This window comes from Canis lupus, chromosome 5 (genome assembly GCF_048164855.1).
Source record: "Canis lupus baileyi chromosome 5, mCanLup2.hap1, whole genome shotgun sequence".
Classification (NCBI taxonomy): Eukaryota; Metazoa; Chordata; class Mammalia; order Carnivora; family Canidae; genus Canis; species Canis lupus.
The window spans coordinates 68,817,155-68,844,664 of record NC_132842.1 but is presented as its reverse complement, the minus strand read 5'-3'; the positions used below and the strand labels follow the sequence as shown (position 1 = coordinate 68,844,664).

General features: G+C 49.9%; 2 protein-coding genes and 1 long non-coding RNA gene across 17 annotated transcripts in view; 1 reads left to right on the top strand and 2 right to left on the bottom strand.

Annotated features, from left to right (window-relative positions):
• Nucleotides 1–476: 476 nt before the first annotated feature.
• On the bottom strand, nucleotides 477–21,523 carry A3GALT2 (alpha 1,3-galactosyltransferase 2). Of its 6 annotated transcripts, none has more exons than XM_072827296.1 (7): nucleotides 20,595–21,459; nucleotides 9,699–9,791; nucleotides 4,332–4,524; nucleotides 3,111–3,194; nucleotides 2,786–2,875; nucleotides 2,364–2,501; nucleotides 477–1,676 (listed from the first exon to the last, which is right to left on the bottom strand). In XM_072827296.1, the coding sequence occupies exons 3-7, from the start codon at nucleotides 4,454–4,456 to the stop codon at nucleotides 989–991; spliced, it is 1,125 nt and encodes a 374-aa protein (XP_072683397.1). In that variant the 5' UTR covers nucleotides 4,457–4,524; nucleotides 9,699–9,791; nucleotides 20,595–21,459; the 3' UTR covers nucleotides 477–988. The 6 variants fall into 6 exon arrangements, with proteins under 6 accessions (XP_072683397.1, XP_072683401.1, XP_072683396.1 ...); XM_072827300.1 differs by having other exon boundaries at nucleotides 4,405–4,524; nucleotides 20,595–21,451; XM_072827295.1 differs by lacking the exon at nucleotides 9,699–9,791 and having other exon boundaries at nucleotides 20,595–21,455.
• LOC140634004 (uncharacterized) lies at nucleotides 1,531–19,212 on the top strand. 3 transcript variants are annotated; one of them, XR_012031574.1, is made up of 6 exons: nucleotides 1,531–1,660; nucleotides 11,655–11,782; nucleotides 12,221–12,390; nucleotides 15,491–15,548; nucleotides 17,714–17,881; nucleotides 18,072–19,212. It is a non-coding gene; the product is annotated as an uncharacterized lncRNA (long non-coding RNA). The 3 variants fall into 3 exon arrangements; XR_012031576.1 differs by lacking the exon at nucleotides 15,491–15,548; XR_012031575.1 differs by lacking the exon at nucleotides 11,655–11,782 and having other exon boundaries at nucleotides 1,532–1,660; nucleotides 18,072–19,211.
• A 2,199-nt stretch (nucleotides 21,524–23,722) lies between the features above and the next one.
• Nucleotides 23,723–27,510, bottom strand: part of PHC2 (polyhomeotic homolog 2) — a 123,251-nt gene continuing 119,463 nt past the window's right edge. For 7 of the 8 annotated variants that reach the window (XM_072827287.1, XM_072827290.1, XM_072827286.1 and 4 more), the window contains one exon: nucleotides 23,723–25,137. In XM_072827287.1, the coding sequence (XP_072683388.1) occupies nucleotides 24,983–25,137 (155 nt within the window). In that variant the 3' untranslated portion in view covers nucleotides 23,723–24,982. Of the gene's footprint in view, nucleotides 25,138–26,039; nucleotides 27,261–27,510 lie in introns of those variants that run through there. The other variant, XM_072827288.1, reaches the window with a different exon arrangement.

Here is a 27,510-nt window from a genome sequence, read left to right as displayed (position 1 = left end):
CTTCAAACTGTTTTTGAGAGTAGAGAGATCTCTTATTTCACATCATCAATAAGTAGAATCTGGTTGTAAAAATGATCAGATTGTAAAAACCATCAGGGTTGATTTATGCCAAAATTGCTGTCTTTTGAAGGAACTGTGGAGGCTATTAAAAACGCAAGGACTGTGAGAACACTACACAAAGGATTCAGGGGACCTGGGGTGAAACCTCACTCTCCCAAGGCCTCAGCAGTCCCAACTGTCAGAGGACAGCCCAGGGGCCTCCAGCTGCTGCCTGCTGTCTCTTTGGCACTGTGACCACCGTTCATGGAAGGCCTGATGATTTCCCTCCTGTTCAGAGCCTGTGTTTATCCCCACTTGATGAAGACTCTGAATAGCAGCCACAGGTAAGGAAACTTACCTCCCAGACAGCCCTAAGAGCCCCACGTCAAGGACATGTCCTTTTTGTGGACATTGCCTGGGAGAAAGGGCCATAGGGACACTTTTGGAATAGTTTTATTACAATATTACTTAAATATCTACAAACTATGCTTGAGGGTCGAGGGAGATGGAAGGGCAAAGCCAAGGACTCAGATGCCACCAAGTTTCTCCTGCAGCAGAGGCGTTCTCCTGTTTGCCCAGAAGCTACTCTGTTTTCAGAGTGAAGGCCAGCCCTGGCTCTGCTGCTGCTGCCCAGACCGACTCGTAGATTCTCTGTGTCCTTAGGTAGTTTTGTTTCCTTTTGTGCCTCAGTCTCCTTACTAAGAAGGGGTGTCGGTGCGTGATGGGGGTTAAAACAGCTCTTCAGGAGGCATCGGCCGAATCCAGTAGGGCTAGAGCTGTGAAAGGTCTATCAGCAGCCTGGCAGAGGCGCCCCGCCGTCCTGCTACACCGGTCGCTGTTGAAAGGGGATCTTTCCCTCCCGGCGAGAAGGGCCCCAAAGGCACAGGCCGCAACGTTGGGGCCGTTTCCGTCCAAGCTCTGGCTGGGGCGGCAGGGGCCCCAGCAGGGCCTAGTCGCGCACCAGGGCGTACTCCTTGGGCGCCCACAGCAGGCGCGGCCGACGGATCTCGGCCCGCCAGCCGATGTCGGGGCTCCAGCAGAACTCGGGGGACAGCACCTTGGCGGGCTTGTGCAACCAGAAGAACTTGTTGAGGTGGCTCTCGTCGTGCCAGCGCGCCTCCAGGCCGCGCTCGCGGTCCCGCTGCAGGGCCCGCGCGCAGTGCCCCGTCAGCCCGCGCAGCGCCGCCACGCTGCCCCCGAACACCGCCGCGTGGTAGTAGAAGTCGCCCTCGCCCGGCGCCACCGCGGCGGCCGAGCGCGCGTCCCGCTCGTAGGGCAGCAGCCACCGCGGCCTGTGGTAGTGCCAGGCGTGCAGCTGCGCCACCGACTCGGCCAGCGCCTCGGGCCCGAAGGAGCTGCGGAAGTGCTGGTCCACGTCCATGCAGAACACGAAGTGCGCCTCGCGGCCCAGCCGGCCGTGCAGCGCCTCGTGCAGCGTGCGCATGCGCTGCATGGACACGTCCTGCCAGCGCCGCTCGCGGACCACGCGCTCCACGCGCAGCCCGCGGCCGGGGCCCAGCGCCACGCGGGGCACGGCGGCCGGGAGCTCGGTGAACACGTAGTACACCACGCGCTGGCCCACCATGAAGTGCTGCTCGGCCGTCTCCAGGAAGCGCGCCAGGTACTTCTCCAGGTACCTGCGGGGGCGGGGGGTCAGCCCGAGAGGCGCGGCGGCCGCCCCCCCCCTCCCCGCGGCCCCGCCACCTGCCTGGATGAACGCGGGGCGCGGCACAGAGGCTGTGCTGGCCCTTGGGACGGGCGGCGGCCTTAGTCGGTGCCTCCTTCGGGCCTGGAGCCTTCGCTTGTGAAGCCCCAGGCCCTTGATGCCGCAGGGCGGTGAGGAAGCCCAGCTAGGGGCGCGGAGGGCTGTGTGGGGACAGCAGTCGGCCGTCCCGGGAGGCCCAGACCCTGGGAGGCAGCGGCCAGGAGCCCTTCCTACGGAGCCCCGGGGAAATCTGCCTCCTGAACCAGGAGCTGTGCTGACAGCCGTTGTTTGTTGTTTTCGGGCACTGAGCTTGTGGCAGCTCCCTACAGAGATCATTAAGGGCAGGCCCTGGGGGACTCCCTGCGACTGGGATCTTAAGGGATCCCTGGGATCATAAGGGCTGCCCTGGGGGCAGCACCGTAGTGCTGGTGTCCAGGGTGGAGGGAAAGGGAAAGGACCGTCCTGCCCTCTCACTGGGAGTCTAGGACGAGAGGTGCTCCATTTGACTCCCTCTTCACTTTGGGATCTTGTGGCCCACAGGGTGCCCCGCCCTTAGGTCACATACCCACCCATTCCATTCCCTGCTTGGATAGCCCCACCCCCCCTCCCCAGGCCTTACCTGCCTACAGCAAAGACAGTCAAACCAATGGTGAGGTTCTGCTGTAGAGCCTCTTGCTGGGCCACAGCTGGGTCGAAGGTGCCATCCCAAATAATGGGAGCCCCCCAGGAGGTACAGGTCAGAACATCAGGCCGGGCCCTGGCCAGGGCAGGTATGGAGAGAGAGGTCCATTCATTCATCCACCCATTTGGTGCATGTGCACTGCTACCTCCCCAGTGCTGGGCCCTCGGGACCCACAAATGGGTGTGACCCAGCCCCTACCCCTAGAGATCCCTAGCCTAGATCCAGTACAAAGGATTGGGAGATTTGTGACCTAATGGGGCCACTGGAAGGAGTACCTGGCCCTGCTGGGGTGAGGGATGTGAGGAGGGCAGGGACGCTGGGGCAGAGCTCTGGAGGGTATGTCAGTGTTAGCGTCTTACCAGAGACGCAGGAGACCAGTGAAGTTGTCTCTCAGCATGGCCATTCTGGCAGAAGGGCAGACACCCATGGGGATGAGGACTTCCAGATGCCTGTGGGGGTGGGGGCAGCAGTGAGGGAGGGGCATGACAGCCAGCTGAGGGGGCAGGGAGGGGGAAGCTTCTCACTTTGTTCTTTACAAGGAGGGAGAACCCATAAGGACAAGTGTGAGGCCAAGATAGCCACACACACCCCACTCTCCCCCCCTCCCCCAGCACCCGGGAAGGAGCTGCTTTAATCCTCACCCTGCTGGTTCCCATACTCTGTGCTGGGGGAAGGGGGTAGTACCTGACTATAGGGAGCCCATACAGGAGCAGCCCTGAGAGGCCAAACCCAAGTAGGATCAGCTGCCAGAAGATTCTCTTCCAGGTCCTAGGTGGTGGGGAAGGGCATTAGCAACTCATTTATATTCCAGACATACACATGAGAAATTGATTATGTAACTTTAATGTTTCATGTTATTGATTTTTATTTTTTTATTTTTTATTTATTTATTTTTTTGTGTTATTGATTTTTAAATACAAATCTATCCTATTCACGTGGTACAGGCATTCAAAAGTACAAAGCAGTCTGTATAGTGCAGTCTTTCCAGGTCCCAGCCATTTAGTTGCTCTGCATGGAGGCAGATCGAAATATGGTAGCAATTCCTTTCTCCCCCTTTCCCTCCCCCGACTCAAGGGGAGCACAGTAGATAGGCTCCTCTGCATCTTGCATTTTCCACCTCCACGGACCCTTGTCTTTGAGGTTATTCCCTCTCCGTACTGGGAGTGCTTGCTATCCCTTTTTCCCAGCTTCCCAATATGCCATTGATTGCATAAAGCTAAGCGATGAGAGCAGGGCCTCACACATAGTACTGGCTCAGTACACTCTGGACTGTTGCTACTGTTATTCCTGAGCAGACCCTCATCCCCGGGACAACCTCCCAACTCCACTCTCTGCCCTACACATCCTTCCCAAGTCTGGGCCCCCCGTAGTCTCTTTCAAGAAGCCTGCCAGATCAGACATTCCTGCTCCCTGGCCTTTTCTGCCACCCCCACTTGACTGTTCCTCAGCAGATGTATCTAGTAGATAGCTCGGAGAAGCATCTCATAGTCGTGTGTGCACACCCATATTCACCTGCACCAGCATCTCAGCACATGGTACCTTCTGTTCAGTTGGCCATGCCTGAAACCCCTCCTTCTCCCTCACCCCTGTTTGCTGTCAGTCCCAGGATAGGGTTGACACGGCCTCCTTGATGTCCCCCACTCAGCTCCTGCTGTACCCCCATCTCCCATGGCAACTGCCTGTGCATCCCTCACCAGGATCATTGTGGCATCAACTTCCCTGCTGCCAGCCACTTCCAACAGCCCCCAAAGCCATGCTGTAAAATGCCTGCTTGCCTTAACAGTGTCCATATCACATGACCAATCATCCAAGAAGAAATGCATTTAGGAAGCAAATGTATGCGGAAATGTTCAACCTCACCAGTAACCAAAGACATACAAATTAGAACAAGCTGGCATGTTTTACCTGTAAAATGAGCTTTTAAAAAAGAAATAAAAACAGCCACGCAGCAAGGATACAATGAGGTAGACACTCTTACACTGCTGGTGGGGGTGAAGTTTGCTAGATCTTTTGTGGAAAGCTATGGTCATCAAAGCCTTCACTGTTCATCTCTTTTAATCCAATCAGCCCAACTTCCAGGAGCCTGTTCAGAAATCACCTGTATGGGAAAAGTTTATACATCAAGATGTTCACGAGTTTCTGCTTATTCATGTATTCACCCTCTATTTACTGGGCATGAGCTCAGAATCAAGCACTTGCTAGGTCAGGGATTCAGAGGTGAGCGAGGCACAGACCTCTCTCCAGGGAATGGAGTCAGGAAGATGTGGGTGGCCAGAAAGAGAGAGAATGGGTTCGATGACAGACCGTGAAGAGATTAATGGAGCGCAGCACAGTGAAGGCCGGAATTAGTATAAATGCAAGATGCTGTGAGGGTGAATTGGAGGGTAGCAACTGAGCCTTGACTAATGGGGAGGAAGTCAGGAAGGCTTCCTGGAAGAGGTGGCCTCTAATAATTAGAAGTTACCCAGGCAAAGAAGGCAGCAGAGTAGGGAGGAAGGTCTATGAGAAGAAAACAACAATGTACAAAAGTGAGAGGTGAGAGAAAGCTTGGGTTGTGCATGGCACTGCAGGGTGGAGTGCAGGTGGGGAGTGGAGAGAGGAGAGGCTGGAGGTAAGCCAAGGCCAGATCACACCCTGCCTGCATTCCAGGCTAAGGGTTTTGGGCTTCATATTGAGGACCATAGGGAGCCCTGAAAGATACTTTCCCCAGGGGATGATGCAGTCAGATTTTTATTTGGAAAAAAAAAAAATTCCAGCCGAACTGTTGAGCCTGGACACTGGGAGTAGGGGAGCATGTCTGGAGACAGAAAGGCAGGTTCTAGGCCCCTGCCAGCCCTCAGGGTCCAGTGGCAGTGGCGTGAGACACCCGGAAGTGGGGTGGGGAGGTGTAGGTGGTGAAGGACTGTTAAGGCAGCGGGCTGGGCAAAACTGGGTTAGAGGGCCAGGGCCAGGGGGCTGGGAAAGGAGACAGTGCCAGACTGTCTGGTGGGGTGGGAGGAGTAACTGGAGATGCAGTGGTGGAGGCAGGGGGCCCGGATGACTCTCCAGAAGTATGGCTGTAAAAAAGGAAGGAGGGGGATCCCTGGGTGGCTCAGCTGCCCAGGGCGTGATCCTGGAGTTTCGGGATCGAGTCCTACATCAGGCTTCCTGCATGGAGCCTGCTTCTCCCTCTGCCTGTGTCTCTGTTTCTGTCTGTCTCTCTCTCTATGTGTCTCTCATGAATAAATAAATAAAATCTTTAAAAAGAAAAAAAAGGAAGGAGGATGGTAACTGGAGGAGGCCAAGGGGCTGGGATTGGTGGAGGGATGTGTGTTTCTTTCATGAGGGTCACTGGAGCTTGGTTGGATCCCGACTGGGCGCACCATGGAGAAGGCCTCATGTGGCCGGTTGGAAAGGCCCCAACAGCCAGCCCACAGACTGACGAAATAACCTTTTATCTGACAACCTGGAAAAATACTTACACAGGAAGCTTAAATGAAAAAAAAAAGAAAAGAAAAGAAAAGAAAAAAAACCCAGCAGGCTCTAAAATTGATGGGCAGTATGATTATAATTTAGCAGGAATTAAAACATGCGCCAGAAAATAAGACTAAAGAGGAAAACGTAAGTGTCTTATGCAGTAAGTTATAGTAGGATTCTTTTTCCCTTTATTTTCCCCTTCCAGTTGTTTGTAATGTGCTTAGACTGCCTTTTTAATGAAGGAAAAGTACAGGGTTAGCAATTTAGAAAAACAACAAGGCATTTTAAGCCTTCCTACAGCCTGCAAGATCAAGTCTACACCTCTTAGCCCTGTCCCCGAAGCCTTAAGGATCTGGCTCTTTTGCTGTCACATGTGAAGTGCTGTCACCTGCCCGGCTATCCCACCTTGAGGAATGGAGACTCACAGTGGGCAGATCAAGGATGGTCTTGTACCTTTGTCTGAAATAGCAAATGGATGTCAGCAACCCCAGGGTTGACCAGGGGGGTATTGGATGAATGAGCCACGGAAAGCAACGTGACCCCTAAAAAGGATCAGATGGATTAATATGTACTCTCTGGAAAAGAGGTCCTGAAGTGTTGAGTGGAAAAGGAAGTAACAGGAGTATATAGAGGCTGATCTCACTTCTATGAGGGGAAAGTCCTTACACCTACGAACCTGTGCGTTTACAGACGTGCTATCTGTGGTCTTTTCTAAACCTGCAGGAGAAGATCTAGAACAGCACTGTCCAGAAGTATAATGTGAGCCACATATATAAATGGAAATTTTTTAGTAGTCACATAAAAAAAAATGTGAAAAGAAACAGCTGAAATTAATTTTAATAATATTTTAAGTTAACCCAATATATCCCAAATAAACCTTTCAACATATAATCAATATACAAATTATGTGGATATTTTATATCCTTGTTTTGTACCAAGTCTAAATACTAAATCCAGTGTGTATTTTAGATTTATAGCACATTTCAGTTGGAATTAGTCACATTTCAAGTGCTTGGTAGCCACATAAGGCTGGCGGCTACCAGGTTAGATGACAATTCAGAAGGAGTTGCACAGTTGATGGAGCTGAGATTGGACGAAGAGGGGATTTCTACTTGATATGCTTCTATCATGTTCCACCATACAATGTGGTGCTTTGGTTGTTATTAAACAATAGACCCCAAATGGAGTCACTCACACTAAGCCCCCTGTCAACAAACCAAACCAGTTAATACCTACCTGCCTGCAGTTTCCAACTTCTCCCAGAAATGTACCTTTAACCAGTCAGTTGGGAATTAACTGGTCAGCACTAGTGAGATTCTCTGGCTGATAGACCCCTGCCTTCTCCCGAAGGAAAGTAACTCTGCTTGAAACAGCCCACTTTTTGCTAGAAGCTTCCTTTCCCCATCCCCTCCTGCCTGTAAAAGCCTTCCATTTTGTACATCTCCTCAGAGCTCCTTTCGATCTGCGGAGATGAGATGCTACCCAATTCATGAACCATTAAATAAAGCCAGTTAGATCTTTACATTTACTCAGCTGAATTGTTTTGTTTTTTTTTTTTAAAAAACAGATTTGGTAGTACCGATAGGATCAAAGGAGGCTTCTGGTGGCTTTAGGGACAATGAGAAGCAGGTGTTCCGTGAACCCTTTGAATTCTCTTTCTCGCTGTTTCTGAGGGCCTTAGGTAAATTTGCCTTGGTTCTGAGCTCCACTGTCTTTGCATCAAGCTTCTGATCTAATTGGCTTTCCAGTCTGGGGCTGGTCAGCTTGAGCTGGCAGCAGGTTCCCCCATAACCCCAGCCCCTCGCCCTTGGTTTATAGTCTGATACCTCCTCTATTTGATTGGACCCCCCAAACACTTCAGTTCTGTCCCCAGATTCCACACTGGGACCTGCTTTGGGCAGCTGCACTTCCTGCTCATTTGGACTCAGTCTGCAGTCCTCATTCTTCGGACTCTGTGATTCAGTTCCCCACCAGCTCCCGGCTTCTGCATAAGGACTGGCTGGTGGTGCACACAAGGGGCCTTCTAACTGCCCATCTACAGATTGCTGCTGGTGTCCACAGTCTCATTTCTTTTGTCACCGGTGATTTCTGTTAACATGTACATAGTAAAAGCTATTGCTAATGGGAATCTCAGAAGCCAACAAGCTGTAAGAATTGTTGGGCGTGGGCCAAGCATTTAAAAACTGTTAGAGCACTTGCCCTCTAACCTAAAAACTCATATGTTGGGTGAGGCTAAGGTTAGATTCAGATTGACATTAGGCCACCTGCCAACCTCAAAATTTCAATGCAACAAAGTATACTGTAAAATATCACGCAGTTCCCAATTCAACAGCATGTCCCTTTTAGGTATTAGTTTGGTACTTAGAGACCTAATGGCTTAGCTGAAAAATGATAATAGCTAATAATAATAATGGGATCCTTAAAATTTAGAGTTAAGCATACCATCTTCCAGTACACTGATTTATTTTGTGTCTTATTTTATTTTGTGTCTTATTTTATTGATGCAGTCCTGAAAGCTATCAATATCTACCAAATGGCAAATCTTACTAAAGCAACCTAGAATTACAATTGCCATTATGGAGAATATTGCATTTAGACAAGATCACTCATGACTCATGTAAGAAGTACACTTAAAAGCAAGGGTTCTTAGGAGTGCCTGGATGGCTCAGTCAGTTAAGTGGCTGACTCTTGATTTCTGAGTGGCTCAGGTTATGATCTTGGGATTATGGGATCGGGTCCTGAGTCGGGCTCCGTGCTCAGCTTAAGTCTGCTAAGGTTCTCTCCCTCTGCCCTGCTCTCTATCAAATGTCAAATAAATCTTTAAAAAAAAAAACAAAAACGGGGGATCCCTGGGTGGTGCAGTGGTTTGGCGCCTGCCTTTGGCCCAGGGTGCAATCCTGGAGACCCAGGATCGAATCCCACGTCGGGCTCCCAGTGCATGGAGCCTGCTTCTCCCTCTGCCTATGTCTTTGCCTCTCTCTCTCTCTCTCTCTCTGTGACTATCATAAATAAATTAAAAAAAAATTTTTTTAAAAAGGAGGGGGGCATACCTGAGTGGCTCAGTCAGTTAAGTGATTACCTTCAGCTTGGGTCATGGTCCCAGGGTCCTGGGATCAAGCCCCAAGTCTGGCTTCTTGGTCAGCAGGGAGCCTAATTCTCCCGCTACCTCTGCTCGTGCTCTCTTATGTGCACTCTCTCTCAAATAAATAAATCAATCTAAAAAAAAGGGGGGGGGGAGAGGTTCCCAAATCAAACCAATTGAATGGGATACCTATTTTAACTGACATACAGAAGCTTTCCACAGGCTTCAAGATTCCAGAATAGCTTCATTAAAAAAATTCATCACAAAAGGCCAATGAAAATTTAGACACAAGATCGTAAAGAGAAGTCTGCCAAGCCATTAGTCTTACAGCTACAATAGCTGCAAGGCCAGAGACTTAAAATAGCATCTGGGCCTCTCACATTGTACCTTCCTAGGGGCCCATCATTAAAATGCTGGCCCAGGGGACCATGTCTCAGTTGCTTTTTGTTTTTTAAAGATTTTATTTATTCATGAGAGACACACAGAGAGAGAAAGATAGGCAGAGACATAGGCAGAGGGAGAAGCAGGCTCCATGCAGGGAGCCCGATATGGGACTCGATCCTGGGACTCGATCCTGGGACTTGATCCTGGGACTCCAGGATCACACCCTGGGCCAAAGACAGGCTCTAAACTGCTGAGCCACCCAGGGATCCCCATCAATGTCTCAGTTGTAATCAACAGATGCTAGAAAAGACATTGTCTTCAAAGGCCCTATGCAAAATATCCAACATCACCTTGAAGGTCCTTGTATCAATTCCCAAAGGTGGGCCTCCAATATAGGCCCCTCTCAGAGTTGACAAGTGTCCAAGGGATTCTCCCGAAATTGCCTTAAACAGGAAAGAGGAAACTAAAATTAAAATTAATTTTAACAACTGGCCAAATTCTAATAGATACTGTAACTACACCCTTTACTTTAAATCTCACTCATAGGGTGCTTAGGTGGCTCAGTTGGTTAAGCAAACATCCAACTCTTAATCTCAGCTCAGGTCTGGATCTCAGGGTTGTGAGTTCAAGCCCTGAGTTGGGCTTCACATTGGGCATGGAGCCTACTTAAAAAAAGCACACCACTTGGGGCCTGCGTGGGATCCTGGGAAAGACTGGAAGGAGCTGGCTAAAGGTGAGAATATTCTTACCAGAGTCAGCTCTCCTGGATCTCTTAGTATCTGGTAGGAAGAGAAAAGTTTTCACCTTGTCCCTTCCTTTCCAAATCCAGGCCATTCGTTACTGATCTTTGGGAATGGCTCTAGAGCTTGTGAAAATAATCTCTTGTACCCTCCTGGAGGATAACTCTTGGGGTTCATGAGGTTGTTTTGTACTGCCTGAAATGCTTACTGTTTGTCCTAGCCGAAACCTGACAAGATATTTGGAAGAATTTAATAATTTTGTGGTCATAAACTTGGCCAAATTGAAAGCTGATATTCAGAGCCGGATATGAATATTTTTTAGACCTTCTCCCTTAAGCTAAATGTACTCAGGGAAAGAAAACCTTTCCAACATGGTGGATGGGCATGTCAGTCCTGGGATGTTCTCCAGGCTACAGCTCAATTTCTCGAGGAGTTAGAAGCAGCTATCCTTATTCTCCACATCTTTGCAAGACCAGAAATGCAGCTCTAGAAACAATTCAAAGTCCATCCATTCTGGGGTGGGGGGTGGGGAGGCTTGACCTGCTTAGTTGGTAGAGCATATGACTCCATTTCCGGGTTGTGAGTTCAAGCCTCACATTCGGCGTAGAGCTTACTTAATAAAATAGAGGCACCTGACTGGCTCAGTTGGTAAGCATGTGACTCTTGATCTCTGGGTTGTGAGTTTCTACATCCACCCATGTTGGATGTAGAAATTACTTAAAAATATAAATTCAAAGTCCACCCTTCTTTTTAACAATTAACCTTGCCTGGATTCACCTCAAAAGGCGTGTACGTACTGTAAACATTCTGGCCTTAGGGAACTCGTGTCCTTCTTTGAAGGAGTTTGCAGTATTTCCCTGTGCCTTTGAGATGTAAATACTTTACTTGATTTTCTCCAGGGACTCTCCTCTTCTGGTCTAGGCCATCTCCTTAAACTGCAAACTTCAGGGAAGTACAGTTGACTCCTGAACAGGGGGTGAGGGGTGTTGATACCCCCTTTGAAGTAAAAACTGGCATATGATGTTGACTCCTCCCAAACTTGACTACAAATAGCCTACTATTGACCAAAAGCCTTACTGATAATATAGTCAGTTAACAAATTTCATATGTTATACGTATTATATATTGTATTCTTACAATAAAGTAAGCTAGAGAAAAGAAATTGTTATTTAAACAATCATAAAAGAAAATATTCACAGTACTATACTGTATTTATCGAAAAAAATCCATTATAAGTGGACCTGTGCAATTCAAAGCCAGGTTTTGAAGAATCAACTGTAATTCTTAATAGAAGGGGGGGAAAAAGGAAGGAAAGAGGCTCTTAAGACATACAAACTGCTATAGACATTCCCTTGCCCATAATCTAGTCCACAGCTTCCATTAGATTGTCAAAGACTAATAAAAATCTTAAGTGTCTTCTCCATAAATACTAATAAAAAGCTTTAGCCATCTGAGCAGATAAACTTAATTTATTCCAACTATTCTTTTATAACCTAGTGAGTTTTGTATTATCATACTGGTTTCATGACTAAAATTTTATTTTATTCTTATATTTTATTTTATTAGAGAGAGGGAGAGAATCTTGAGCAGACTCCATGCCCAGTACAGAGCACAACACAGTGCTCCATCTCACCCTAAGACTGTGACCTGAGCCAAAATCAAGAGTTGGCTGCTTAACCAACTGAGCCACCCAGGTACTCCTCATGGCTAAAATCTTAAAACAAAAGCCGTAAGGTCTCAGCATGTCTTTATGATCATATGTGTCTGCCTCTATGTGTTGTAGATGTTGTAGTATTTTCTATTACAAATAGGACTGCCAAAATTAATGTGTAAAGAACTCTACTAAAAAAAAACTACTTAACTGCTTTTTAAAAATTGATATGTCTTTAGAGTTATCAGCATTAAATGCCAGACACACAAATTTCATTCTACTTGGGTTTGACTAATAAAAATAAGTTCATATCTATTACAAAAATTTGTCAGCCTGAAAAATAACTTAGGATTATAACCTACTTTGTCTAATTTCTAATGAATGATATTTTTGCAGGTAATCTTAATATAATTGTTAAGAATAAATTATTTAAATAGATGTAAATGGGATAAGAGTTTTTTTTTTTATTTATTTATGATAGGCACACAGAGAGAGAGAGAGAGGCAGAGACACAGGCAGAGGGAGAAGCAGGCTCCATGCACCGGGAGCCCGACGTGGGATTCGATCCCCGGTCTCCAGGACCGTGCCCTGGGCCAAAGGCAGGCGCTAAACCGCTGCGCCACCCAGGGATCCCAGGATAAGAGTTTTTAGGTAACTTTTCAGCAAATAGTTTCCAAAATCTTTTGACCCTTTAAAACCTTAAAGTCTTTCTAATTAAGTGATGGGTTAAGTTGAATTCACTGAATATTTAGATCATCTCAAAATAAAATAAAAAAAAAATACTGACATTAGTAAAGAAAGTTCTCTGTGTGAAAGGAAAGCAGGATGTGCATTTTCGGTAAGAGAAGGTATGAGGATGGAAATGCACTTTTGTTGAGGGAAAGTAATTTTGTCCTAAAAGTAAGGCTGGTTATTCAGAATGGGAAAGAAAAAACAGGACGAAATCTGAACGTAAAAAAGAAGGTTGCAGATGGTCTGTAGAAAAGTAATCTTGGGAAAAAAATTTTTTTAAAAGACTTTATTCATGACACACACAGAGAGAGGCAGAGACACAGGCAGAGGGAGAAGCAGGCTCCATGCAGGGAGCCCGACATGAGACTCGATCCTGGGTCTCCAGGATCACGCCCTGGGCTGAAGGCGGCGCTAAACCGCTGAGCCACCTGGGCTGCCCAGGAAAGGGATTTTATGTGTGGTCAAGATGGCTAAGACTGGAATGGATATAAGTATGTTTAAAAAGTGAATTGATGTTAATAGCAAAAGTGCTCAAGTACACAATTAAAATTGGTTTCCTCTCCGTTAGGACAAAGTTTTCTTAGACTATAGGTCTGCAGTTGATATGAGATTATAAAGGTTTTTCTTTACCTTTAAGTAATCTGCCTAGAAAACAAAGATTTTGTGTCCTCTCAAAATAATTTCCTGTGTGTCATATCAGATTCTTGGTTACTTAAGAAAACTCAGACTTCTCTATTAGAAAAGCTAAGAGCTTGTTTTTGTTTTACAATTCCTTAACTCTGTACTTGTCTGCAGACAAATCATCATTATGGCTAAATAGATAATCAAGTTATGCTTCACGATGACCTATGATCTTATTTGACCAAGTTTTAAAAAACCCTTTTGTATCTTTGAGGGTGCCTGGGTGGCTCAGTCTGTTAAGCATTAGACTCTGATTTCGGCTCAGGATATGGTCTTGGGTCCTGAGACTGAGCCCCACAATGGGCTCTGCACTCAGCCTGGAGCCAGCCTAAGATTCTCTCCTGCCCCTCCTCCCTCTAAAGAACACCAAAACCCCCCAAAAACCCTTAATTTTTTTATTTATTTTTTTAATAAAATCTTTAAAAGATTTTATTTATTTGAGAGAGAGCATGAGCAGGGGGTAGGGGGAGAAGTAGGTTCCTCACTGAGCAGGGAGCCTGACACAGGGCTCCTGAGATCATGACCTGACCCGAAGGCAGACACTTAATTGACTAAGACACCCAGGCGCTCGGGCGCAAAACCCTTTGATACCGTTTATAAATTCTTTCCCCCTTACTCCCACAATATAATTCTGAAGGAAATATTTTTAACTTGAAAATAATTTTGAAATTTTCTATAGGATCCTTGGAAAAACTGCAAAAGAGTTTTGTTCTCCTTATAAAAAGAGAGATGCCAAACTAATTAGGCTTATTTGGGAAGCACTGTCAAATACAAAGCCTTCCTGGGGCACCTGGGTGGCTCAGTCGGGTTAAGTGTCTGCCTTAGGCTCAGGTCCTGACCCCAGGGTGCTAGGATGGCTCCCCAGTCACTGGGGAGTCTGCTTCTTCCTCTGCCCCTCCCCTCACTCGTGCTTTCTCTCTGCCAAATAAAATAAAAATCTTAAAAAAAAAATGAAGCCTTCCTTATGTTGTATTTGTGTAGTATGTAAATATTCGAGAAATTATGTGAAATTCCTGAAGATCTACTATGTCCTGGTATAATGCTATCAGTCATATAACCTTGGTTATTGTCTTAAAATGTTGTATGTTACAGAAATAGTCAAATTTCCTTGTCAATTCTATTTAACCACGGCCATTTTTTAAAACCTTTTGTCATTTGTAGATGGTATGGTTTTACTTTGATGCTTTTGCAAAAATATTGCTGCAAAAGTGCTTCAGCTGTAAGTAAGGAGATTCAGGACAGGTTTCTGGTAACTTGAAGATCATAAAGCTGAAATGGGTAAAAATTTTCAGAACTAATAGGGAAACTGGACTCAAACAGAAAAAGTATTAATTACATGGGACCGAATGAACAAGGAAGATGATTATAATTTTTTACAAGTTTCCGTCTGAAACACTGCTGGTTCCTTAATGTTTTTGTTTTTCCATATTTAAGGAAACCTTTTCTCTTAAGCTGTATGACTTACGGCAATTCAGTAAAGCATACCTTTGTAAACAAAGATGAAACATTTATTTTTTTTCCCCAACCTGATCCTCTCCTGAATTTGGAGACTTGAGTGTTCTTTTCAGAGCAATATAGCTAGTTATTTGCATAAGTTCTAGGAGAATCTGTTCTTGTAGTAAGACACATAGGAAATCACCCAAACTATAGGTATTTCAGTAAAATCTCATGGTGACTCCTTGGCTTGGCTTCCTGCCTCAGAGACTTTTAAAAAGTTCAATCTGAGATTCCTTATGAGAAGTTCCAGCAGAGCAGTCTTCAGAAGGGCTTGTCAACCACTATTTTTACTGCACTTATATAATCAGGTCAACTTAATGCAAACAGATTAGTTTTACTGTGATTATATTTGGTGAACACAGGTAATCATAGAAAAATTGTTTGCACCTTGTAGATATTAGATTCTAATCCTGTTTATTGTCTTTGAGATTTTGTTAATAAATGCCTGTAAACAGAATCAGATCCTGAATTTTTCTAGTTTCTTCAAATATCTGGCTACGACTCCCCAAACTAATGTTAACAATTTTCTCCTAAATACCTTGGAGTCACCAAGAACAAAGAATGCCCTGAACCTCCTTGGAAGGGACTATACCAGGTCCTCCTCACTACGCTGATGGCGGCCAAACTTCAAGGATGTGAACTTGGATACCTTCACCTCACAGCCAAAGAAGGCTGCACCTGACATCTGATCCTGTGCAGATGCTGGCGACCTTCAAATCAGATTGACAAGGAAGAGGGGTAGCGGGCATCCAGGTAGACTGCTTCCACCCAAGACACCAGATCGAGACTTCCTACTTTAACGACAAAACCCTTTCTCCTTTCTTTCTTTCCTTTATTCTAGCATTGGCCTGGAAAAAGAACACTTTCATCCGTATCTCCTGGGCCACTGCTAAAGGAAGGTAACCTTTCAGACTTCTGGATTTGTCTTCAAAAACTCTGATCTGTCTTGTGATGATCGAATCCATTCACAGTGCCACCTTAGCAGGAGTGGTTTGTGCTCAGAGGGTCTGTCTTTGTGGCGGTTTTCATTCCCTATGGGCCTGTTAAGTGCCTAGACAGGCAATGCCTCTTATCTAAGAGGGTTATGTAACTGGGCCCCTAACTGGTTACAAACAAACCAAGATACCCTGTCAGGGAGCTCCCCTAAATTTACAAGGTCAAGTTAGAAAGGACCTACCAGGGAGGCTTTTGTGATTCAGGATTTGCTTCCTTTGGCAGGTCCCTAACTCCCTGGTTAGGAGTGAAAACAAATGAGGCTGTGATCAGGACACTGTTCTTAACTCTTTGAAGTATGGCACAAATCCAGTGCTAGAGCAATAGTCGCACAATGAAAATCCTTAGACTCTGGCCAGAGTTGTTTTTTTTTTTTTTTTAATTTTATTTATTTATTTATTTATTTATTTATTTATTTATTTATTTATTTATTTATTTATGAGAGACAGAGAGAGGGGCAGAGACACAGGCAGAGGGAGAAGCAGGCTCCCCGCAGGGAGCCCGACTTGGGACTCAATCCCGGGTCTCCAGGATCACGCCCCGGGCTGAAGGCAGGCGCCAAACCTCTGAGCCACCGGGGCTGCCCCAGAGTTGGTTTTAATAAAAGGACAGCTCTTGCTGAATTTTGAGCTGAACGTGGAGGTGCTGTGCCTGCACCTGGATTTACACTTCCCGGGCAGTGAAAGCTCAGTTAACGGAAGATCTCTTAAACCTTAAAATAGTGACTTCTCCAGTGGGGTCTTTCTTTGACTTACTTGATTTTGACTGATTTGGGTCTTGGGGACCATGGCCCCTAAGTGCACTCTATACACAGAGCATCCTGCGTATAATGCAGTAGTAATCCTAGGGCACTGTCTTCTCTGAAAAGCTTTAAATGCATGTTTGAAGCCTCTAACCACAAAGCAAATGATCTCCCCGAGGCTGGAACATCAAGAAGGGAATGAAGTGAAATGTCCTTAAAAACTGTAAACCTGAAGTCAGGAGCAGTGAATGCCACACTGAGGATCAGTGAAAACTGGGAGAACTTTGGATGGAGTGATAGATGGGAGCGGCGCTAATGCTTGTCTCAGTTAAACTCAGAGTCTGGTCTAAAGGAGGAAATTCTTAAAAAAGAAACAACGGGCCCGGAATGGAGTCACACACAGTAAGCCCCACCCCACACACACTGTCCGCAAACCAAGACTTAGTACTTAACATAACTGCAGTTCCAACTTCTCCCAGGAATGTTAACTTTTAACCAGTCGGTCTGGAATTCCCTGGTCGGCACTAGTGAGGTATAATCTGCCCAATAGACCCCTCGCCTTCCTCCAAAGTGACCTTGTCTGGAACAGTCCACTTTTTGCTAGAAGCTTCCTTTCCAATATTCCCTCCTGCCTATAAAAGTCTTCCATTTTGTACAGCTCCTCAGAGCTCCTTTCAATCTGCTGAGATGCTGTCCGATTCATGAATCCTTAAGTAAGTCCCATTCGATCTTCACATTTACTCAGTTGAATTTTGTTCTTTAATGTTGTCTAACAGGAGAAAATGTCTGTTTCTTCACAGTCATCTCTTTTTTTTTTTAAGATTTTATTTATTTATTCATGAGAGAGAGAGAGAGAGGCAGAGACACAGGCAGAGGGAGAAGCAGGCTCCATGCAAGGAGCCTGATGTGGGACTTGAACCTGGGAATCCAGGATCACACCTTGAGCCAAAGGCAGGCGCTCAACCACTGAGCCACCCAGGCGTCCCTTCACAGTCATCTCTTGTCCAGCTTCCCCTCTTGTTCTAGTCACCCTGTGGGGTGCTTTCCAACACCAACGACCAGTTCAGTTCTCCAATATCAAGTGGGTGTCCAACAATTCAATTCTCTACTGTCTATACTGTCTATGTGGAGTTAGTGCCAGGTCCCTCAGTTAAAGGGCTCCGCCCTGGAAGACCACCCCCTCTTCAGATGCCAGCCGCAAATCCTGGGCCACCCCTACTTCTGGCTGATTGATTTGGACTCCAGGGTTCCCACAACCCCCTCGTGTTCCATAATTGGCTCACAGAACAGCTCCCGTAACTCAGGGAGGCCCTTTACTTCCGTTTCCAGGTTTATTTATGAACACCCAGATGACGTGCTCCATGGAGTGCCATCCAGAAGGGTCCAGCGCTCAGGAGGAGCTTCTATCCCCAAGGAGTTGGAATGCACCACCCCGTGCCCCTACCCGCATTGGGATGCCTTCACCAACCCAGAAACTTGCTCAACTTTGTTGTTCAGGTGTGTTTATAACCCAGGCAGGGGGTGGGGCTAACTAAACGTTCCAAGTCTCTAATCACTTGAGTGGGGGGCAGGTGGGCGGGGGGTGGGGGGGGGGTGGGGGTGGGGCGGGGAGGCTACCTTATGCAACCTCCTTAGCACAAACTGCCGTGGTAAGGGCTCATTATGAATAACAAAAGATTCCTATCAGGAAATTCCGTGGATTTGGGGAGTTCTGTGCTGGGAGCCCAGGGAAGAGACCCAAGTCATCATCTACCACATCCGGGATCAGAGATCCCTCCTGCAACCGGGGTGGGGCTCAGGTGCCCCTGAGGAGGACACCTGGGGCATTGGTGCCACCTCAGCCCTCCACTTGGATGTCTCCCAAACTTAATGGCCAAAAAGGAGCTCTTGCATTTTCCTCAGAAACCTGCTCCCCACTCAGGTCTCCTCCATCTTGGGAAATGACATCTTGAAGTCCTGTGTTCTCTGTGACTGGTCCCAGTTACCCCAGGGGGCCCCTTCCGCTCTCCTCAGTCACCCAGGCCTCTTGCTTCTGCCTCCCCACCAGAGCCCCAGCTCCCTGTGCCCACCCCGCAGAGCCAGCCGGCCGCACCGCTGCTCTGGACTCCTGGGTCTCACCTGCCCTGGCTTAGTCTCGCGACTTTGGGGGACCCAAACCTGCGGGGACTCGGGGACTCCCACCTCCTATGTTTGCCCTGATCTTCCTACCAACCACCGTCAAGCTCCAGCTAACGCTTCGGTACGCAGCCTCCTTGGCACGCCGGCCCGGCGCCCTGCGCTCCCGGGGCCTGGGCGGACCCGCTCCCGCACCTGCCGGGCCAGCCCCTGGCCTCTGGCCTCTGCCCCCCGCGCCGCGGGGCCTGCTTCGCGTTCCTGGCGCCAAACCCCAGAGCCTGCCTTGAGGTTAGTGTATTAATGACTGTTTGTTCAGTAAACGAAGGAATGAGGCAATCAATGGTTTTCTTGTCTTTCTTTCCCAAACCTTGACTCCTTCTTAAGGCTGCTTCAGGGATCCCTGGGTGGCGCAGCGGTTTGGCGCCTGCCTTTGGCCCGGGGCACGATCCTGGAGACTCGGGATCGAATCCCACGACGGGCTCCCGGTGCATGGAGCCTGCTTCTCCCTCTGTCTATGTCTCTGCCTCTCTCTCTCTCTGTGATGACTATCATAAATAAATAAATAAAAATTTTAAGGGGATCCCTGGGTGGCGCAGCGGTTTAGCGCCTGCCTTCAGCCCAGGGCGCGATCCTGGAGACCCGGGATCAAATCCCACGTCGGCTCCCGGTGCATGGAGCCTGCTTCTCCCTCTGCCTGTGTCTCTGCCTCTCTCTCTCTCTCTCTCTCTCTCTCTCTCTGACTATCATAAATAAATAAAAATTAAAAAAAAAAAAAGGCTGCTTCAGCGTTAAGTCTACGCTACTCCTGATCCCAGAGTTTAGGGAGCGGACCCTCTGCCCCTCTGCCTGCCGGGTGCTTTGTATCCCTACCTAGTGAGGTCTGCCCACGGTTCCCTGAAGGAGATGCCGCGACTATCTCCACCTTAGGAGGAAACAGGCTCGGAAGCGTGAAATGACTTGCTCAGGGTCACACAGCTGCTTGAATGGGGGAGCCGAGGTTTGGACTTAGGTCTGATTCCAAAGCCAGTGCTCGCTTCGGCAGCACATGTACTAAAACGGATTCCAAAGCCAGAACACGGCATTTGGGACTCCTTATGGCCGGGCCCCAGATCAGCCCCGAGGCTCCTCTCCCGAGGGTCTCCAGCCCTGCTATTGTCCCCCGCAGCACGGCACCTCTCGTTCCCACCAGGTCCCACCAGGCCTCCCCCGGAAGCTCTGGCTCTCCTCCCTCGCCAGCACCGCCACCCCCAGAGGGCCGGTCCAGGAAGGCCCCTGGCTGCGCTCCGCTCCGGGGGCAGGGAGGCTGGCATCCACTTCTCTCGGCTCAGCCGGCACCCTCCTATCTGGGGGTGGGGGGGAGCTGATGTTTATCTTGGGCCCTGGGGCTCAGTCAGGGCAGCCCGGTGGAGCTGGCCCCAAGTAGCCCCGGTGAGGGCTCGGAAGGGGCCCGGATCTGGGCCCATGGTAGGCCCTCGCCCGCTTCCTGCCACCCCCTCAGTGTCCCAGCCTGGGGACCCTTAGGCCATAGGGGCCTCTGTCTGACCCGACCCACTCTTCCACCTGCCTCGCTCAGCTATTTTCAGAAGCACCCCCCCACCCCAGCTCCACTGGTGGAAGCTGGGCCCTCAAGCCCCCCCACGCTCTGCCCCCTCCAGCCTCCTGGCTCTCAAGACAGGGCTGGAGATAGTTCCCGAGTGGGAACAAGTTTTAATCCTGGACGGCCTGTCCCAGGGAGACTAGAGCAAGCCCTTGGTTATGGTGGGGGACACAGCACTGTGTCTTCTCTTGCTCCCCAAGGGGGCTTGGAGGTAAGGAAAGCAAGAGCAGTTACGCAGCTTTGCGGCAAGATCCACAAGATCTCCTTGTGAGGGGGATGCAGTCCCCTGCTCCTGCTCTGCCCCATGGACCGTCTCTAACCCTTGAGTGATGTCCCCTTTCAGAGTCCCCTTCTCCCGACATCAGCATGGCTCGGCTGGTACGCAGCAGGGCCAGCCTTCCGGCTCCTCGTGGGTGTCCTGGCCACCAGGCTGGACTCCTCCCGGCTCGGCTGTTCTGCCCCATATTTCCCCACAGGCTGGCAGTGTCCCCAACTCACCTGAGTCCCTCCTTGAGAGCCATGTCGAGAAGCTGGTAGGACAGTCCACCAAGAAGAACCCTCTAGCTCGGTGCCAGAGAAGAAATGACCAGTTCCTGGTGCCTGGGACAAAACCGCTCCGGGCCATCTGTCAGAAACCACACCCACAGAAGCAGGCAGGGATGGACTGCCCTGAGAGGGACTCCCTTGGGGGCGGTGCTTGCTGGAGGAAGCTGGCCCCAGGGTGGGTGTCGGGAGCCCCTCTGGGGCCAATCACCTGGAAGAAGGTGGATCTGAGTAAGGCCAGCTCCGGTAGGCCAGAAGCTCTGAGCTATTTTGACTTCTCTTACCTGCCCCAGGGTCCCTATGGGCCTCTTTAGTGTCCTGGAGCCCTGGGGAGGTCGGTGGGTCAGTTCGTAGAGTCTATGGGCCAGGGGGGACTCCGTCCTACATGGAGCTTCAGTCAGATCTCAAGGGCACTGGTCACCTGATTGTGACCTTGGACAACTCAACAGTAAAACGGGTACATACACCAGTCACCTGGGACAGTGTAAGAGCCCCATAGGTAGAGCATATGGAACAGTTCTGGAAAGTACAATGGGCAGGGTTTCTAAAAGTGCAGTTGTGCACCCTCAGGCACCACAGTTTTGTGGACTGTGAGCAAGATTTAAAACGTATGAACAGGAAGAGAACTGAAAATATCAGAAGGTACATAAGGGGAGGTATTGTTTTGTGAAGTTTTTGCTTCAGATATCTGTAAGTACATATGTGAGACTGGGAAGCTTTTTTTTTTTTTTTAAACCGTGGCTCATGATCAAAAGAGGTCTGCAAAATTCTATATAAAGTGTAAGCCAGGGCAGCCTGGGTGGCTCAGTGGTTTAGCACCACCTTCAGCCCAGGGCATGATCCTGGAGTCCCAGGATCAAATCCCACATCAGGCTCCCTGTGTGGAGCCTGCTTCTCCCTCTGCCTATGTCTCTGCCTCTCTCTCTGTTTCTCTCATGAATAAATAAAATCTAAAAAAAAAAAAAAAAGTGTAAGCCACAGGGCAGCCCTGGTGGCGCAGCGGTTTAGCGCTGCCTGCAGCCCAGGGTGTGATCCTGGAGGCCTGGGATCGAGTCCCACGTCAGCTCCTTCCATGGAGCCTGCCTCTCCCTCTGTGTCTCTGTCTGTGTGTCTCTCATGAATAAATAAAATTAAAAAAAAGAAGTGTAAGCCACAGGAACAAGTACAGGCTTTCCTGTTCTCTGAAATCAGAATATTCTTTATGAAAACTTCCATAAGCAGAAAAGACGTAAAGCGAAGGTGGTTTATTATTTTCTATGGAAAGTATGTCCAGCATTCCCAGGGCCAAAAAGTAACCTTAGGCTTCTCTGTCGCCTTAGAACACACCTTGCTAATAGATAGTGGGATAAAGGGAGGTGCAGCACAGATGCTCCTGACCCCAGGCCGCGGAGCCGGAGCGTGGCGGCTTCCAGGGCAGCCTGCTGCAGAAAAGACGCTCTTTTCACTTTTTGCCTGTTTTCCAGAAAAGCAAAAACCCTCTCAGAGATTGTTTTGGTCAGTGAAACCAGGTTCTAACGCAGGTCTGTTGTAAAGGCGGCCTAACGTGAGCTCTCACAAGCAGGGGGACCCACCGGGACGTAGAGCAGCGCCCTGGCACCAAGAAGAGAAGTGGCACCGCTATTCGCCTGCGTCGGCCGCGCCGTCAGCACATCCTCACTCGGGGAGTCTGGGCGCCCTCCTCCCTCCCCGCACGTGGAGGAACACGGCCAGGAGAGGCCTGGCTCTTACTCTCCCCGGAAGGGAGGAGGGGTCTGGGGCGTAGGGACGTGCCCCGCCGCCAGGGCCCCAGGCCTGCATTCCTCCGCCAGCTGGGCCCCCCACCGGCTCCCTCGGGCACAGGACTGGCTCCGCCCTCGGGCGTCAGGATCCTCAGTCACCTTCTCTTCCTCCAGGTGTTGGTTAAACGTTAACAGGCTCTCCGGAGAGGTGTTAGTTATCAAAGTCCTCAGCTACTCAGCCCAATCTTCCTGGGCCCGCCCTTGGAGACTCTTCAGAGCTGGGCCCCAGGCCTCCAACCCACATTTTAAACAGGCAGAAACAAAGCCTCCAGGAAAACCCCAGAGAAGGCAAGGCCCGGGAGCCAGGTGGCCTCCCTCCTCCCATCCGGGGCTCTGTGCAAGCCGGGGAGGCCGCTTTGCTCACCACCGGGCCTGGCTCAGAGAGGCACGGGGTGGCGCAAGCTGCTGTTGGCCACGCACACCTGGGCCGCCCCAGCCAAGCTCCTGCCTCGACATCTGCACCTCCTCCGCCTCTGCCTGGAACGCCCGTTCCTTTTTTTTTTTTTTTTTTTTTTAAGTTTTTATTTATTTATGATAGTCACAGAGAGAGAGAGAGGCAGAGACACAGGCAGAGGGAGAAGCAGGCTCCATGCACCAGGAGCCCGATGTGGGATTCGATCCCAGGTCTCCAGGATCACACCCTGGGCCAAAGGCAGGCGCCAAACCGCTCTGCCACCCAGGGATCCCCCCCTCCTTTTTTTTTTTAAAGATTTCAGTTGTTTGAGGGAGGTCGTGCATGAGTGGGGGAGGGGCAGGACAGAGAAGCAGACCCCTGGGAGCGGGGAGCCAGACACAGGGCTCAACCCCAAGATGACCCCAAGAAAGTGACCTGAGCCAAAGGCAGACATCCAACTGACTGAGCCACCCAGGCACTTCCCCCTTTCCTCTTTATTTAAGGTTTAGGTGTCACCGCGTCACCTCATGGAGGACAGTGACTCTGATAGTTATTTCAGTGTCTGAAAAATGCTCAGAGTGCACTGAGTGAACCCAAGCCATCCCAAGGGCTTATCCCTGATGCGGAGCCACTGAGCACCAACTGAAGGGGTGCGCTCGCGGATGGAAGAGTCTGGGCTCTGCCCTAGGTGTTCCAGATATTCCTGGCCCAACAGCATCAGGTCTGGGCTCTCCCATTCCAAGGGGCACCTGTGAAAACGAGGCCGTGTCTACTACGGGCGCCCTCAGACGACCTGGCCCCGGCAAAGGGTGGAGGGCCTGCTGTCCGGTTAGGGAGGTTGTCCCTCCTCCAAACCACCATCACTCTCCTTCGGGACGAGAAGTAGCCAATCGAGAAAGGCACAGAAGAAACAGATTTTACAGATTTATTTTTAAAAAACAAAAACAAAAGGTTAAAAAAGTCCTTCATTTCCAACCCTGCCTGGGGGTGTGAGTGGGGAATAGAACAAGCTGAGAAAGGAGCCCACCCTCTTCCCAGGGAGAGCCCCGCTCTTCCCCCAGAGCCTCCAAGGACAGGGCAAGTCAGAGGCAGGCCCTCGCCCTTCCTGCCCTACCTCCTCCGCAGGTAGTTCAAACTGCTAGCAAGTTCGAGAGGCAAAGAACTGTGGAGGCAGGAGACCCAAGGCTGCCTTCCTCATGGCCACATCACCCTGGGGGCTCTTCTCTGCCTTCGGATGTTCTCTGGGCCCCCACGGCGGGCGGATGGGCAGGCCAGGAGGCCTGGCCCGGCCTCTAGCGGCTCCCTTAATGCTGTTTGTGGCCCAACAGGGCAGTTGGGGGCTTCACAGTGTGGGAAGGGCTTCGGAGATAGCGTGCCCACTCTGGAAAGGAAAACCTCCTGATCTTCGCCGCTTTCTGATCTTGCCTGTCTGCGTGGAGGCTGCCCTTCTTTTCTATTCCCCATTCTGAGGCCGAGCAGAGTCCAGGACAAAGCACTAAGTGGCTGTTTGCTACAGAACACCTGGAGATGCCAGAGGGTGGCTCTGGGCCCATCTGCCAGTCCAGGCTCCTACACAGTCATCCAGTCACACACACAGCGTTAAGGCGTCTGTGCCAGCAGGCGTGGCCAAACCAGGCCCAGCTTCTCTCTCTCCACCTGCGGAGGGTGAAGGGGGAGAACCCCTGGCTGCTTCAGAAATGGGCTGAAGGGGGAGAAGCCGGCAACGGAAGAGTTAGCCAAGCCCGGAGAGAGGAGTGGGAGGAAGGCAGGCAAGGGCTTGCAAGGCCTCTATCCGGCCTGACGGCTGCCCTTGAAAATAGCCCAACCCAGGTTGGGGAGCCCTGACCGTATACCCCCTGGAAAATGGGGGACAGAAAGAGGGGAAGAGAGCGGGGCTAGAGTATTGGGACTTTGGAGGAAGCCAGTGCTATCAATATTTACAAGCATAAAGCCCCATCTTCTGCGCCACCTACCTCTCTGCCCCTCCCACAGAAAGAAAGGCCCCTGAGAGCCATGGAGGGGGTGCCAAGACCTCCTCACCAGCCACGCCCCATAGGGAGAGCCCTTCCCTCCAACTGGCCCCACTTCTGGGCCCCTCAGGAATGTCTGTCTGGCTCTGCTCAGTCGGGAGGAGGAGCCCCGGGCCAGAGCCCCAGCTGCGCTGGCCAGCCCTAGGAGTCCTTGAGCATGCTGATGCGGGCGTAGATCTTCAGGGCAGGCCCCAGCTTGATGTTCATAGCACTCATCAGATGGTCCTCCTTGAGCAGCAGCAGGGCTTGCCCGTCGATCTCCTGGGCACGGAACTCCTCTGCTATCTCCTGGCAGCCTGAGGGGGACACCACCACAGACAGGATCAGTGAGGGTACCGGTGCTGATCGGTGTGCCTGGCACACCTCGAGGAAGGCAACTCTGTTTTCATCTGACAGCCCGAGAAAGGCTACGTGACTCGTCCAAGTGCTCCACACCTCATTCATATATGTCCTGGTCACCCCACCCCACCACCCCGATGAACGGGGCTGACCCAGCAGAGCCACAAGTTGCTACAGGAGTGACAGCATGTGATTCCTAAAGCTGGGTAGCAAAGGGCACAGCAGTTGCCATCTTGCTCTTCCAGAGCGTTTACTTGGGAGAAGTCAGTGACTATGTCATGAGGACATGCAAGCAACACTCAGAGGAGGCCCACACGGAGAGGAACCGAGGCCACTTGGCCACAGCTGCACTCCACCCCTGAGCCATGTAAGCAGGGCACCTGGGAACCAGGTCCTCTGGCATCAAACCTTTGGACAACCGCAGTTCTGGCTGCCACCTTGACCGAGACCCCGTATGATCCCCCAAGCCAGCGCTGCGCAGCTAAGCTGCGTTCCTGACCCCACAGAACCCGGGGTAAAAAGCCATGACGCTCCAGAGTCAGTGCAGATTCTGGTTTCTGGAAGGGGAGTGCTGCTGTGGGTAGGGGAGTGGCAGACGGGAGCCAGAAGGACTCTGAGAAGTGTCAGTGATGTGTCCCGGGCGGGACAGAAGGCTGATGGTCTGTGAGGAGACTGGGGGAGTCTTCAAGGAAAGGAAACGGTTTCTGGAAACTGGGAGAAATGGATCTTTGTTGAGAAACGGAAAAAATGTTGCGGCCCTGCTGGGGGTGTAACCCGGTAAGTGTACTGCACCTCACGGAGCCATCTAGGGGAGGACGTTTCCAGCAGAACACTGAAAGTGCTGCTGGGCTTCTGACCACCGCTCACAGGACAATGAGGACCGACGAGGAAAGGCCAAACTGTTAGACATCAAGGAGCCAGGATTTGCTTGTTTGAAAATCGCTGTCCTCCCAGATAGCAAATGATGCCAAAACTAAGAAGCAGTTTCTAGGCGAAGATCAAATCCAGGACACAGGTGAGAAAACACGGTCTAGAGGTGGAACTGAGAGCATGACACATCTTTCACCAAGACTTCAGAAGCTTGAAGGTGCTGCCTCAGAGAACTGTAAGGATTTTACGGGCGTGCCTCACCAATCCTCGCCATCCACCAGCAGAGCATCTTACATATTAAGGGGGACTGTCCCTCAGTTTCAGAAGATGCCAACACAGAGAACGACTTATCTTAGAGCCTTTTTGGGTTTGTTTGTTGTCTAATGGAGTGAACCTTAACAAGATGCATTGGAAGCCCACAAACATTTTAAGACAATTATACTGGCATAAACACTGCTTGAAGTGAAAGGGTCTGGGGTCATAGAAATGAACAGCAGCAGGATACAGGCCAAGAAAACTAGTCCACTGAAAGCTCAGGCTACCTTTCATGGGAAAGGAAGGATGACTCTGAGGGTGGAAGCAAGAAAGAAAATCACTCCCAGGCTTTGAGTCCTAATCAGAGAAATTCCAACACACACCCTGCTAGATTCCAGGATTGGTGCCATCGGTGACTCCTGTATCCCTCCCACTCCCCAACAATGTCTTCCCTTTTCTGCGCAGGCATGCCTACAGTGGTGATCCTATACCTATCCACCCCATCTTGGGCTTGTGGAAGGAAGTGGGTAATGTGTCTCTAATTCTCAGGTGTTCAGAACAAGAGGAACTGGGCTTGACTGGAGTTTGCTGATGAGACCCTGAGTTTGGAACTACTGCTGCAATAGGATGAGATCTGTGGGGTCTACAGAAGGGGGTAAGGGTGGTCTGCTTGAGCGGGGAGCATGAATTGTGGGGACCAGTGACTGGTGAACTATGGTAACCAGCCCTCAAACAGATCCAAATAAACCCGGCTTTCCAAAAAAAACAAAAAAAAAACAAAAAAAAAAAAACACAAAAAACAAAAAAAACCCCAAAAAACCCCAAAAAACCTGGCTTTCCTTTCACGCACCTGTGGGCATGACCTGTGTGATATTGTGAAGGTGACGCCACATGGTTTCTGAGTCTAGATCAAAAGGGGCATGGGGGCTTCCACCATACTCTCCTGGATCACTACCTGTGGGGAGAAGTGGTGGCCTTGTCCTAAGAACACGCAAGCATGATGTCCTGAAGGGGCCCGTTTGGAGAGGAATGGATGCCTTCTGTGGGCAGCCATACCCTCCTGGAGATGAGGGGAGCAGGGCACCTTAAAATAGATCCTACAGGCTCATGGAAGCCTTGGTCCACATCTTAATGACAACCTCATAAAGACCCTGTGGCAAAAATGTCTGGCCAAGCCACTCCCAGATTCCTGAGCTACTGTACTG